Source organism: Egretta garzetta, unplaced genomic scaffold, assembly GCF_000687185.1.
Source record: "Egretta garzetta isolate BGI_Z169 unplaced genomic scaffold, ASM68718v1 scaffold158, whole genome shotgun sequence".
NCBI lineage: Eukaryota > Metazoa > Chordata > Aves > Pelecaniformes > Ardeidae > Egretta > Egretta garzetta.
The window spans coordinates 2,797,722-2,811,782 of NW_009260430.1; the positions used below are offsets into that span (position 1 = coordinate 2,797,722).

Consider the following 14,061-nt stretch of genomic DNA (forward strand, 5'->3'; position numbering starts at 1 on the left):
GTTAATAAACAATTACATTATTTTTGTTAAAGCATTAGCCTTCTTGGAGAACCTCAAAATCTTGATTACATCAGCAGAGCTGCAGGTAGATTTGGCAGAATTTTGCCTCCCACATTAACTTTTGTCTTGTTTTCTACTGAAATCAAGGGAATCCTGACTGAAGAGGGAGTTAGGATTTTTTTCATGTGACTGAGCTGAAAACGTGCAATATTAGTTTGTGTATGATTCACTGCAGGAAATGGGCTTGGGGGTGCGTGACAATGTCTCATCTGACAGTACTCAGAGGACAATCCATCGTAAAGGGAGGTTCCTCCCTGTTCTTAGACTTACTTTGAGAGTTTCATTTCAATTTGCTGCCGGATTTCCTGTCTTTCCTCATCCGTCCTCCTTGGGAAAATATTCCTGTCTTCCAGCTCCTGCTTGCTTGGTCTGTTTCGTAGCTTTACTGCCAGCAGTTCTTTCTTGCATTTTCTTGGCAAAGTACCTGGGACATGCATTGAAAAGAAAGTTATTAGAAAGACAGCTCCTGGGGGTGAAACATGAACATACAAAGAGTGGGAAACCTACAGAGTGACAGTGATCTGTATGTTAGTGTGCAATGAGCAGTTGTACACATTAATATAAGTAAGTAGCACTACAGTCATGCAGGGCTCAGACACAAAACTGCTTACAAATGCAGAAGGATCATATTCCTCTGTTATCTTTTGTTATCCATTATAAGCAAGCAGTGCTCTCAGGTGAAAATTATTTGCAGCTGAGACATGATTCATGTCACTAGTTTAGAAGTCAAAGGCTGTGCATTTTGCTTCAGTCCTCTGAGCAACCCTGTAGCCCAGAGCAATCCCTATTTCCTGAACCATATAGTTGTTCCTTTGTAGGAGGACAGGGTTGCTCAGTGGCAGAAGTGGCCAGGACATGTACACCAGGTATAAGCAGGAATAGATAATGGTTAACTGAAACAATCAAAGTTGTAGTTTGGCATGTGTGTATATATGCACACACAGACACAGACACACATATATATAAATATATATGTACAAATGTTACTCTGTTTTTCTGGCATTAGCAATTAGAAAATCAGAATTGTGATCAGACACCATGTGTAACTAGCACTAAATGTAAGCCATTACGTATGTCTGCATCCTGTCCACTGTGACAGTGTGTCACAACAGAATATCATTTAGCAGTCAATAATATACTGTTGACATTAGACCTTTCCCTCTGAAGAGAGCGGGGGCAAATATTCCGTGAAATGAAAGAAAAGGCCAGGTTTTATGATGATTTGCAGAATGCTGGCAACTTAATTGGGCATTCGGGCAATAAGAGACACAAATACTTACTGTGATTGCATGACCTGTTGTGCTTATTGTGAAAATATGATAACACATGTTTTCCATCAAACTAGACAACCTAAAACATTGCCATTACAAAAGAACTGTTCGTAGGAGAATGTGCAGCAACTGTTTTTGAGTAGGAGTCTACTGCTCTTCAGTGTGCTGGATGCTGAGTCCTTGATGCTGCCCCTCTGATGACATTAGAAATGTCATTTCACTCTTACTAGAGGGAACTGTGTTTGAGCTTTGTATTTCTGTATCTCTGGTGTAACTCTTCAGACTTCAGCAGGCTGAACAAATGAAAATTGGACTCCTGAGCTTATAAAACCATTTTGCCATGTGTTTGGAAAGGTATGCAGTCAAATGGCTGTGAAGGGAAAAGCCATCTTTATTTTCAAATGCAGACTGAAATCTGAGGTGATGTCCACATTTGATGAGGGGTAGCTTGCTTATGATGGGGTGGAAAGGAAGAGGGAAGTGCTATTAAAACCAGTGGGCTGCTGCGTCATAGTGTTAGGAGTGCAGTCTTTCAGCAATCATGTCACAGGTAAGTTGTAGGCAAAAAAAATTACACCAGATCTCTGCACACCTCTACTGGGCTGTACTGGTGTCTCTGGTGTCCAGCCCAGGGCTTCAGCAGAGTCTGAAAATCATCATTACAGAGTAGCACTGGTCAGATTGAGTTTAGAGTATTGTCAAGGTACGTAGGAACTCCAGTTAAATCTTTGTTTGCTTCATCTTGAGAGCATGGTGCGTAATAGGAGGTTATTTTGTTTTGGTTCCTCTTTACTTTAAAGGTGTTTTTTCTTTTTAATTTAATGCTTCACCTTTTCTAGAAAAGGTCATCTCATTTTTAAAGAAAATGACATTTAATTGGTATTTTTGTTTGGCATTTGAGATAGGATTAAAGTATATTTTTTAAAGGATGCTCTAGAGGTTGGCAAGGTTCTAAATCCTAAATAGAGTCTCATTCCCAAATATTGGGATTTTATTTGCTAGGGATCTGTGGACCTACATTATTATTATCACTATCGATCTCTAATTTCTTTATGCAGAGGGAGGGAGGAGCCTATACCACATCCACACGTACCTGTTGGGAAGACTGGGGCAGAGAGTGGTCTCCCTGAGCAGGGACAAGTCTCTTGATAGTTGCAGTGTTCTAAAATTAAACTTTTAGAAACCATAATCAGCTCAAAACCCCACTTAAAATCTAAAAGCTGTGCCCTTGTTTAGCACTTTCCTCCTAAGGCTTTCAAAGTCTGTTGCAAACATTAATTAAATTAAACCACACAGCCCTCTGTGAAGTAATAGGTATACATTTAACAGATGGATAAAGAAGTTAAATGATTTGGCTGATGCCACACAGAGCCTTCTGCTAACTGAATATATGGCTCCATCAGAAACATTTGGCTCACAAAGCCACAGACTTGGGACTTTGTCAAGGTTTTTCAAGCTTCCACCACACTGGGAGTGGGTGCAGAGTGGGCGTTCGCAGTGCTCGATCTCTACAGCACAGGAACCAACAGAATTCCTTCTGGAAACAATCTGAAGCACATTTGGGGCTAGTAAACTCCTGGGTATCCCTGAACATTTAAACAGTATCCCTGAGACTTTAAACAGGCGGTAAGAGGAATTTGGTCATGTCACGAGATTGCTGCGAAGAGACTGCACGTGCACACTGAGCCCAATGCCTCCAGAACATGATAGACACAGTGCCCATGTGCTGGCCATCTGCACAGTGCATTTGCAGTGCATCCTGAGGGCACTGAAAGCAATATATGTACACACTATACAGCACATGCATATGTCTCTGCCCAGAACTGCTTAGAAGGAAACAAGGGAGCTCTACATGTGTAGTAAACACTTTTTTTTGGAGATGCACCCTAAACAGTTACTCTCCCATTCACTGGTGACAGCTAAGGTATGAGTATGCAGGACTATCCCTCTTTCCTTCAGGCTGTAATAAAACTACTTGCCATACCATACTATACCTCATCTTTGAATTGTGGGAGGGCAAGGGCTAGAATCACAGTGATTCTTTGTTCAGATGAGGTCAGGGCTCATTTTCTGCTGTCCCTCATCTCACTGAAGGCCAGCTGAAACCAACGCTCTGCACTTAAAAGACTGGACCTTTTTGCAAGAAGTGAGGTTTTGAAACCTATGTGGAGACATTGGCTTAAGCTAGCTCAGTGTATGCCCTAGAGGCTTGTATTTCAAAGTGAGATGGAACAATGCAGTATTTTGCTTGAAACAAAGTAAAATGAAGCTGATTTCAGGGCCTTGGCTGCTCCCAGGCTGCTCTGCTGCACACTTAGAAAGAGTCTACTACTTTGTGAAATGAAAACCACAAATCATATCTGAAAAATCTCAACTTTAACCCAAATCCTGCTCTTGTATTAGAGGAGTGGAGAGCATATAACCCACTCAGGATAAGCTGTGCTCACTTCATCCAGATGTCTGGATTTCTAAAAGGCTTATGCTATAGCCACTCCCACGGTCCATATGCACTGGGCACTGATTAATCTTTAGGGTATTTCACCAAATAAAAATGCAAGAGATCTGGATTTAGCTGATCTGCTAGTCTAAGGAGCCATTCCCCATGCCTGACCGATTGGGTTAATTCCTGAAAAATAGTACCTGCCTGACAAAGTGAAAAGAGGGAGATTATGTTACCCCCTTCAGGAAGACAGGCTGGGAAACACTGTGTAGTTCATCTGTTTTCATCTTGACCGGCCAACTGATGGCCAGTTCTGTTATTCCACCTGCTGCAGAAACCCATATCTGAAGTTTTGGAATTAATAAGCAAATAAATAAAACAAAACCAGAGGACAAAGAGGAAATAAAGCCCCAAACTAGTTTTCCCCGCATCCATTTTCAGCAGCCTGAAGCAAGTTCCTTCCTGATTACCATCAAAGTAGAAACTGAACTTGCAAATACCCTTATTTAAGTATTTTCTTCCTAAGGGTTATTTTTCCTGGTCAGTAAGGCATGTTCAATGCTGGTCTGCCCCATAACCAAGCTATCTCAGGCAGGATCTTGGCTGTGGCTTGTTTCATGATTTATGGCAGCTCAGCTAGGTCAACAATAAATGCTTTGAAAATTCACACCCTTTTCATGTTTGGTCTGCAGGTTCCTGACAAAAGTTTCTGGTTTAATTCAGTTGAATCATGACATTTAATTTCCTGTATGTTTACTGTTCTTTCTATCAAGCAAAAGGCAAATCCTAATACTGCATGCTGATGGAAAAATCTTGCTTGCACTAGTTACCAGTTGTAGGCTACATGCTAGTTATGTTATTTTTTCAGCTTGTGCACAAGACTACTGTCTTGCCTTGTGTTTTTAGAGGTTTCAAAGAATGATTTATCGAGTAGGGTGCTAATGGAAAGCCAAAGTACAATTCCTCACTTTTTCCAGAGTTACCTGTGACCCATACCAATCTCCCTGTAACCATGGGGCTGTTGCACTGATGCACTCACAAAGAGGAAATAAAGCCCCAAACTAGTAACCTGTTACTAGTAACTAGTAACCCTGTAACCATGGGGCTGTTGCACTGATGCACTGTTCTGCATCACAGTAGCAATGGCAAAGTTGGTGATGTATTAAGGCAGTACACTAACTGTAAAGCAACTTCGGATTAATGGATAGCTTTACCTCCTGACTTGCAAACCAGCCCAGGTTTTTTCAACTAGAAAGAATCTGGAGCTTTTCAGGGAATTATTCTGGTGCTATCCGTGTCACTACTGCATCTCTCGTTCCTATCTGAAATGCAGACGGGTGCATTTGAATGAATGCTGGCACAAGCAGTGCCACCCAGCGTCAAGACCAGAAATGCCTTGCTGATGTCCCAGCTTGTGCTGAGTAAATGAGTAGTGGTCACATCCCTACAGCTGTTGTCTCCTCCAGGGCTGAGGTTATATCACTCCACACCGGGACTTCTGTGGTTTGAGCAGCTGTGTTGCGCAGCTTGCCTAGTACCTGTCCACGGCAGCCTCCCTAGACACCAAACAGTTGAAACTTTGTGTGGCCTGGGTTTTTGTTGTGCCCCTAAAAAGTGTCTGAACTTAAACACTGGCAGAGCAAGCGCCAGGCCTGTACAAGAAATAAGGTCTTTTGGAAATGCACGCTTACAGCCTGCAAGAACAAGGCAGTCCACAATGATCTTCAGCCCTTTTAAATAAAACAGTCTTATGCATAAAGCTCGAGTCTTAGATGACTTGGGTAAGTCTTAGGGGTGTGCAGAACGGGCTTCTTGGTGCAGAGACTGAAGTTTAGGTGTGAAGAGACTTGAATGCCAAAGAGTGAGGTAAGTTAATTATGAGGAAGAAGGCTGTGTAGCTACAAAGAAAGAAATTATTCCTAAAAATTATTTTTGTTAAAGTTGGAAAGTGTTTTGCATGGGAAAAGGTGTTGTATTCATATCTGGGGCCTCATTATCAAATCATAAACCATCTATCTTTGCTCTCTTTGCCCTTGGTGTACATCTGCAGGTAAATACTAATCTGTACATAATCACCGTGCTACCTAGTTTCTTAAGGAATCTTTGCGTTTTCAGCCTTTCAGGTAAGGCATCTAACTGGCTGTCTACATATCTACACACGCACTTCTATTACTAGCACACCATCACAAGAACTGGGGAAGCAAGTCTGTATGTGATTATGGCCCTTGACACTTTAAATTTGGGCTGTTAATCTTATTCACTAAAATATTCAAGAATGTATCAACCATACCTCATTATATTCACTAATCTGTCCTATAAGCTTTTCCATCCATCTTTTACATCTTTGTAGTACTCGCATGTTATTCAAAAATGTATTTAATAATTTTTCTATTATCAGATATTATTTTTCTAAATTTCTAGCAGGCATGCCTTAATACAAGTCATAATACATGACCGATCATGCCCAATACAAAAGCCAATGAATGAAGTAAGATTTATACATACACATCATATTTTCTTAAATCAAGTTATATAGTTAAGGGGAAAAAGTTTTCTGTTCAGTCTGATTGCTTTTTATTTCATTTTGTGTAGCCAATATTTCAAGTGGCAGATTTCAATATCTTCTATGCTGAGCAGCAGTATAGTTGCAGCTACAATAAAGCCAAAATATCTTTGAAAGAGGTCTGTTTTTCTCACCATCTCAGTTGGTCTAATATTGCCCTATAAAACTTGCTGCATTTAAACCATTCTTAAGCCATCACTAATACAACAGCAGTGGTGTTCAACTGTAGTAAGCATTAATTTTTCAGAACTCTACCACTTACTGTAGAAAGCCAAGAGCTGCTTCTAGATATCACTGAAATTTGTGCAATCACCAATGCTGTTCTATCGTCATAATTTCTGTCTTCACAGACAGTGAATAATTATTTTTAAATATACAGAGTATTCATCTTCAACAGTAAAGTATTCAGATTTGTTTTTACTAATGGGGGATAACATATTTTTTGCCTGGCTGCCTCTAGCTCTTAGAATTTATACCAAAGGAGACAACTTTTATAATCAGGAACAACATATAGTCAGAAAAAACAGATAGAACTTAAAAGGTAATTTTTATTTTTTAAGTTATCCATAAATGCACAGCAATTATGCAAGGGATTCTCTTTTCTTTTGTCTTATTTCAGTGGTCTATTCTGTTACTAGATGTCTTAAGACAGAGAAGCAGAACTCGTGTCCTGTCTGCTGGTTCACTTTCTAATAGGCACCTTTTAAAATTCATCCTTGACCTGTTATAACAATTTTTTTTTGATTAATTTTTCTCTGCCTGCCTTCTTTTAATGCATTGATGAAGAGATTGAAGGATTGCTTTCAGACTGAATATTTGTCTTGCTTACATGGTAAACATTAAAAGTGTGAATGAAAAATAAATTTTCTCATAAGAGCTGATTATGTTGCCAAAGCCCACTTAAATAATCGCTCAGGATTATACAGTGCATTCCCCATATGTCTCAAGAAAGGGTGAAATGGACCAAATAAGAGCAACTTTCTGCTTGATGATATTTTCTCTGGATGTTTGTCTTTCCTAGATTCATTGGTCTCTTCCACTTTTCGCTGTACCATAACTGCACTGGAATAATAGTCCTGCAATGGGATGCTTCCAAAACATCCACAGCATTGCCACCAGGTATACAGAAGGCTTTGCCTACTGACAGTGAGATGTGTCTGCAAGAGCTGCTGTTCATAGGTAGTAGTACAACGAACACATAAGTAACTGAAAGGGTAAAGCAGACTGGTACATTGACTTATTAACATAACTCTAAACATCATCTTAGTATGCAGTACCTACCAAGACATGATCACAATCACTATGACTCAAATTTAACTTTAGCTTTTCACCAGGATTCCTTGAAAAAGTTGATGTGACAATAGAGTTTATACTGTTCAATATTTTCTGTTGCATGCTGCCTTGTTTAGAGCATTCCATTAGGCTACGATGGTATATCTTTATAATACAATAAGTGACTTTCCTTACCAGAAATAACTGAGTCATTCAAAACTTCCTCATCCTGATAAAAAACAGAGTCTTCCTTGAGCTCTGAGTTCATGATCATGTTTTCTTTGTTCTCATCTGACTCTTTAACTGAGTTCCGCTTGTTTTCTGAATCACTGCTGTAACTCAGTGAGTTCTCCTTTTCTTTGTTGCGCTCAATGCTAGATGTTCTGGATGGACGGACATCCACTCGTTTTTTTGGAGAGCCTTTGCTTTCTCTTCCATGGAAGCTGTGGGTGGAAGGTGCACAGCCCAGTTTTTACAAAAGACCATTTTATTTCCACAGTAGGAACTTATCGTTATATGAGAATGATCAGAATATCTTGTAGCTTATAAAGGCCAGGGCAGAGAGTTCAACATGGGACAATGCAGGATGGCATTCTCAAGACTGTTGAGAATGGCTAATGTGGATCTAATTTCCTATCGCTGTCATAAAAATAAGGTATGGAAGAATGGTGACTAATGTATTTTTTTGATATATAGCCACATGCTATACTGTACTGATTAAAAAACACACAGCACGTCCTTCTAATGTAAAACATACATGGCATGAAATATTAATATTCTGATATTTTATGATCATGACAAGTGTTTAACAGGGCCTGGAAATAATATTGTATGAATCTATTCCCCATGACAGTAGCTGTTACGGAATTGAGAAATGTTACCAACTTAACTCCAAAGCTCTGTGAGGGAAAAGGTTATCTCTGTCCTCCTCTAATACACAGGAGGGCTTACAACAAAAATAAAAGTACCCAGTGTGCTCCCACACAAGCATTTGTGTTAAAAATGGATACTGTATATGCCCAGGTATAAGCCAAGAGGCATATACCGAAATAGTAGTATTTCTCATATGAAGAGTACTGATATTTAGAGCAGGATATGCCTTAGCTACTCTAACCTGATATCCTGTGGTGAGATTTTCTTTTGCAATAGGTCAAGATTATCAAATGATTCTACCTATTTGAAAACCCACTTCCATGTCACAGTAGCCTCCTGATAAAGGAACAACATACTTCGAAGTAACTGCCGAATTAAGCACTTTAACTGGGGTTGCATGTTCAAAGTAGCAACATCAAGAGGAAGGCAAACCCAAGCTGTAGGAGTAAACGAAATGCTAATAACAGGGTAGAAACATTTACCAAGAAAAATGATTTAATGGAATGACTCTCCTCATGCACCCATATAGCCAAGAGGCTGTGGTACCTGTCCTGCCGGTGTTTGGTGGCCAGAGCCCTGTGGAGTTCTTCAATGACTCTGCTAGGAGGTAAAGGCAGGTGGACGGCAGCCAGGTGAGGGGAACCGGTTGGCGTTGTTACCTGTCCTCTGACATGGGGATCTGAACTTTTCTGGCCAGAGGGATGGAAGAGGGCAGCTTGTCCTGAGATTTGGGAGGAACCAACAATGACATAATTCTTCAGGATGGTGGAAGGAGGAGATTTCATGGCTGGGTCATCTATTTCACTTCCCGCTGTCAAAACACAAGAGGGTAAGAGGTTATGCAATGCTTCCTTTTAAGCCAAGTATCTATCTGAATTCAAAAGGCTCATTACTATAAAGACTCAGATCTTTGATCTAGTAAAACAGATGCCTCTCCCCATTTCCCCTCTTTCCCACAGTATCAGATTCTCCTTTTTCTCAGACCACCAATGCATTCTTGATTGCCAGCACTGTTCCTCCAAACCACTGATGACTTGTACTGCGGTGGCTTTCCAATCTAGCACTTTCTCTGCTGGACTCTGGCAGACTGTATTAAAATTCATGCACTTTGGTTCGCAGTCAGGACAAAATGTACCAATGTCTATTATCTGCTCCTCTGTGATTGCTGCACAGCTTAGACCTCTTTCTTTCATATGCCAGTTGAGGAAATGCCAAAATCATTATAATATGAGGATAATGTTTACATAACAAAACTTGCCAAATAAAATCCAAATGAGAGACGTGGTATGGAGCACTAAGAAGAAAAAAGAAGGGTGGGGCAATCTAATCTTTTTTTACCCCTAGATTCAGGTATTTTTTATGCAGTATAAGCATTTTGTTAGAAATTAGGGTTGATATATACAGTTCTCTAGCACCTGAGTCCAAAACACAATAGACATTTCCCTGGTTGTAAATTTGGTAGTTTCACACTCTTAAGGTAACTGAAGATCTGGCCTGAAAAAGATGCTGCTTAGTTTTTCTGTTCTGCATTTCTTTTCCCCTTTCCCTTATATCTTCGTCCCAAGCTTCTGGTATATGACAGTGTTTATACCAATAGCTCAGTCTGGGTAAAAAGGCAGTGAGAGTCCTTCATACAAGAGTATTTCTTTTCTCTTGTTGCCACCTAGTGTTTTAAACAGGAATTTAAACGGACACAGCTTGTACAGCTTTTGTACAAACTTGTTTTCACAGATCATTTTTACTTTTTTCACTTTTGAGATAAATCCTTCAGTTCATAGCAGAGAAAAACTTCTGCTCAGGCCAGGATTATCCTGAAATACTCATGTAAAAAGGACTTGGTTGGTTCCTATTAGCAGGATCACTTACTAGAAAACTGGAGAGGACAAGAGTAGGTTTGAATACTAACTTCAGTTATTAACTATTTCCTCTCAGACCCGGCATCCTCCATAACTGTTACCAACTTACATGCCTTTTCTTAAGTTCACTGCTGGAAATCTGGTACAGCTCTGTAAGGGTAGTGCTGCAAACAGAGCTGGGCATCTGGAGATTGGAAGGCAGAACTACTGAGAACAGCAAAAGCGTAAGTGGGAAAAAGAGCTCCTGTAGCCATAACCAAAATCAAACACCGAAAATTTGAGTGGCAACACGAAGCCTGGTATCTTTCACATTTGTGGGGTAAGGAGGAGAGCATCCTTCAATGAGGACAGTTGCATCCACAATAAAATCTCTGTCATTCAAAGAAAGGTCTAACTTTTTTTTTTTGTTCATTTTTGGAAGACATTTTTGCACATTTCTCTCCCTCCAACCCTGAACCCTAAGCAATTGCCAGAGCTTCATTCATGTCTCTGTGCATCCAGAAGACAGGAGTCAAGCTAGTCCAAAAGTTACCCTATTTAAAATCTGTAATGTCTGAAAGCACACAGGCATTTCTTCAGGTGTCTAGGTGCCCAACGTGCAATATCTTGGCAATGAGACACCTTCCCAGCCAGGAGCTCCTCCTTGCACTGATCAGGATGGTTGCTGCGGCCAGCAGACAGCCAACCTCTGCTAAGCAAAGATGGGTTTTTTCCACTCAAGGGGGTTTTGATTATGTGCTGAGGAGATACACGGAGGACATTTATGATCAATCTTTGCCCACTGAATCATGGCTTGAGGGGATGAAAAAAACACCTTTTAAGTCACTTTATACTGCTGCACAGTGAAAGAAGGTGTCCGTGTTTTTTTCAGAGCAAGAACCCCGGGTTCAGCTCAACCCTAAAGCAGGAAAGGAGGAGACTTTGTTTTATCTTTATACCTGCTTGTTCCTGGAATGGGTCAAGGGCCAATTTTGTCCTCACTGCAGCTTGGGCCAATATTCAGAGTTGAGAGTTTCCTTAGATCACACCTTATTTGTCCTAATGACAGCTGTTCAGTGAATAATCTTGCAAAGTGATGTCTTGGCACATTGCCCTGTTCCCCCTCTCTCTGTGATTAATTGGTTACTGGCTTATTCCTCACTCTGCTAACAGCATCTCTAACATTGTTAAGGGGGAAAAAACTAAACACAAAAAAAAGCTTTTCAATCTCTTAATCTTCCTTTTCTTTCATAATCCCATTTGTATTCCCTTTCACTCATTAACAGTATTTGTTTAGTCTTAATTTACCACTGCCTCCACATCCACACAAAAATAAACACATGTGTAATCACTTGAAAAAGGGTCTATAGTTATTGAAGTAATTGAGAAAATGAAGAGTTGTTCTTTGTGGAAAATTTAGATGACAATGAAATACCAAAGCTCAGGATATCTTTGGGGTTAGAGGAAATACTTTGGTTAAGCAGCAAAATATCTAGACTCAGAATGCTGTGAAGTGTCTGGTGGAGCTGTAATCTCATTACCCTCTATGGGTCAGGTTTTCCAAATAGCTTACATCTCATGCACAGCATGGCCTTCTCATCAGTTGAGCAAAGTCAGCGCGGTGTCCTGGTTGTGCCTGTTCATGTTGCAAGGTGGAAGGGGCAGGCTAGTGCCTGACCATAGCACAGACTGTTGAAGCTGTCTGAGCAGTCTGAGCTTTGTGATACCATTTTCAACCCACCTTCCACTTAAATTCTTACAGCTTTTAAGCATGGACAAAATATGGATATTTTCTATGGGAAACAAATACCTGTAATTTTCCTCAAAAAAGATGGAAAACCTCAATACTTTCTGTGAACTCCAGTGGTCAGCTCACAATGCCCCTCCGATACTTTGTTTCCCAGTGACTTTGAAAACCCTATTCATTGTTCCAGTAGTTGAGTGTGGATGCAAATCAGGGCTGAGATAATGGCTGTCATTTAAAGTCTAAATATCCAACAGGTCTGACATTTACATGTCAGGACTTGATTCTAATTTGCAATAAGGCCCTTTTAACTGCTTTTACCATATGTAGGGGCCCTAAAATTGGAACAAACTAAAATCATATTCACTTTAACACCCTTCTGCAGTGCCAGAATGTTGGAAAATGTAACAACATTGGCAATACATTAGAAAATCAGGCCCAGAGGAATTGCTCTTGAAACACTCAATGAAGTCTGGCACGGAGGACAGCTTTGTGGGAGCCAGGTGTATCACTTATGTGTGTTCTGTGTAACTAGACCAGATCTCATAGCTCTAGTTTAGACCTACCCTAGAGAGCAAACCCTTCAGACAGGAACCTCTGCAGAACCTATTGACTGGAACTTGATTTTGGCTGTTGTACTGTTATCCAGCAGGAGTCTAGGTAATGAAAACATTTAAATCTTCCCTGTGTTTTATGGCATATCAATATGAGCATCTGATTCAGCAGATGTTTGCAGTTGGTTTGATTTGTTTTACATGTGTTTAGTGCAAGAGACTCGCAACAAATAATCCCCCGAGAGATTCAGATAAATACGTGAAGTACAAAGATCAGTGCATTGTTATCAGGCAGCCGGGCCACTCAGTTCATGGAAATCATTAGCATTCTCTTCACTCAATATAACTAGCCTGATTCACAGCAGTTTCTGGCAATAGGCTTAAAAAATGATGTAAGAAAAAAATCATATGCTGTGCTGTGTAGGCGAACAACACGTAAGGGATGGGAAAGTCTTTACTGACCAGTAATGACTGACCTGTTACGCTCTTTGTGATTTTGGAGATTGCCTTAGGTGGTGGAGTTGGGAGCAACGGAGGGCTGGGAAGCTGTGCTGGGTTTCTTTCTGTCTGTTTCTGGGGGGAATCTGTGGATTCAGATGCAAGTAAGGCTTGTGGACTGTCTTCAGATGCTGGCAGGCTGGCATCTTCTGAAACTTCCGTGGGTGCTGAAGGTTTCTTGGCTAGTAGGAAGATGAGTAAAATTAATGGAACATGAAGTTAATAATAATGATAGGCCAGGGGACAATGCCAGGAACATTCAGAAAAACAGAACACATGGCACACAGCTAGAAGCACTTCTTTGCCATAGTGAAAATAATTACTGTGTGAAATAGCCAACCAGCTGAGGCAGGTGAAGAATAAAATGTATAAGGATATTGGAAAAAATGTTAGTTTTGATGTTCCTGAGAAAACTGCTGAGCTTCCCTTACTTCCCTAAAGCCTTTTTCCCTGTCCTTTTTTTTTTTTTTTTTTTAATAATGAAGACAGCAAGGCAAAGCAACTTTTGAGAACTGCAATGATTTTTTTTACAGCATGCAGCTGCAGTGGCACAGCTACTGAGTACTCTGCTGTGCTAGGAACACACAGCCAAAGGGCAAAGAGTATCAAACCATGAAACTGACTTTCCAGTTGTTTGTTGTATGTGTTTATTTTCACAATTTAATTTTTGTCTTATTTAATACATGACTTCAACTTGCATCCCAAGTCTTCTCTTACTGTACCTGACTAGAACTGTTGAGTCTTTCCTGAAGATAAAGTTGATAACTAAGAAAAGCCTGCTGTAAAAAAGATTTGCTATTGGATCTCAGTAGGTAGTGTGGAACAGAGAATTGGTGAAATACTTAAGAAAAACTTCAGTCACCAAAGCCTTAATTTGAGATGGTGAAGAAGTTCTCATTTCAGGATTGTCTCCTGAAAGATGGCAAAAGCACTTAGCTCTTAATGTTAGTG

General features: G+C 40.2%; 1 protein-coding gene across 1 annotated transcript in view; it reads right to left on the reverse strand.

The window, feature by feature from the left end:
- PHACTR3 (phosphatase and actin regulator 3) overlaps window positions 1-14,061 on the reverse strand; it is a 54,354-nt gene that overhangs the window by 29,842 nt on the left and 10,451 nt on the right. Inside the window, exons 4-7 of the mRNA XM_035899279.1 lie at window positions 13,089-13,292; window positions 9,026-9,290; window positions 7,802-8,049; window positions 331-484 (exon numbers count right to left, since the gene is read on the reverse strand). Of these exons, the coding sequence (XP_035755172.1) occupies window positions 331-484; window positions 7,802-8,049; window positions 9,026-9,290; window positions 13,089-13,292 (871 nt within the window). The remainder of the gene's footprint in view (window positions 1-330; window positions 485-7,801; window positions 8,050-9,025; window positions 9,291-13,088; window positions 13,293-14,061) is intronic.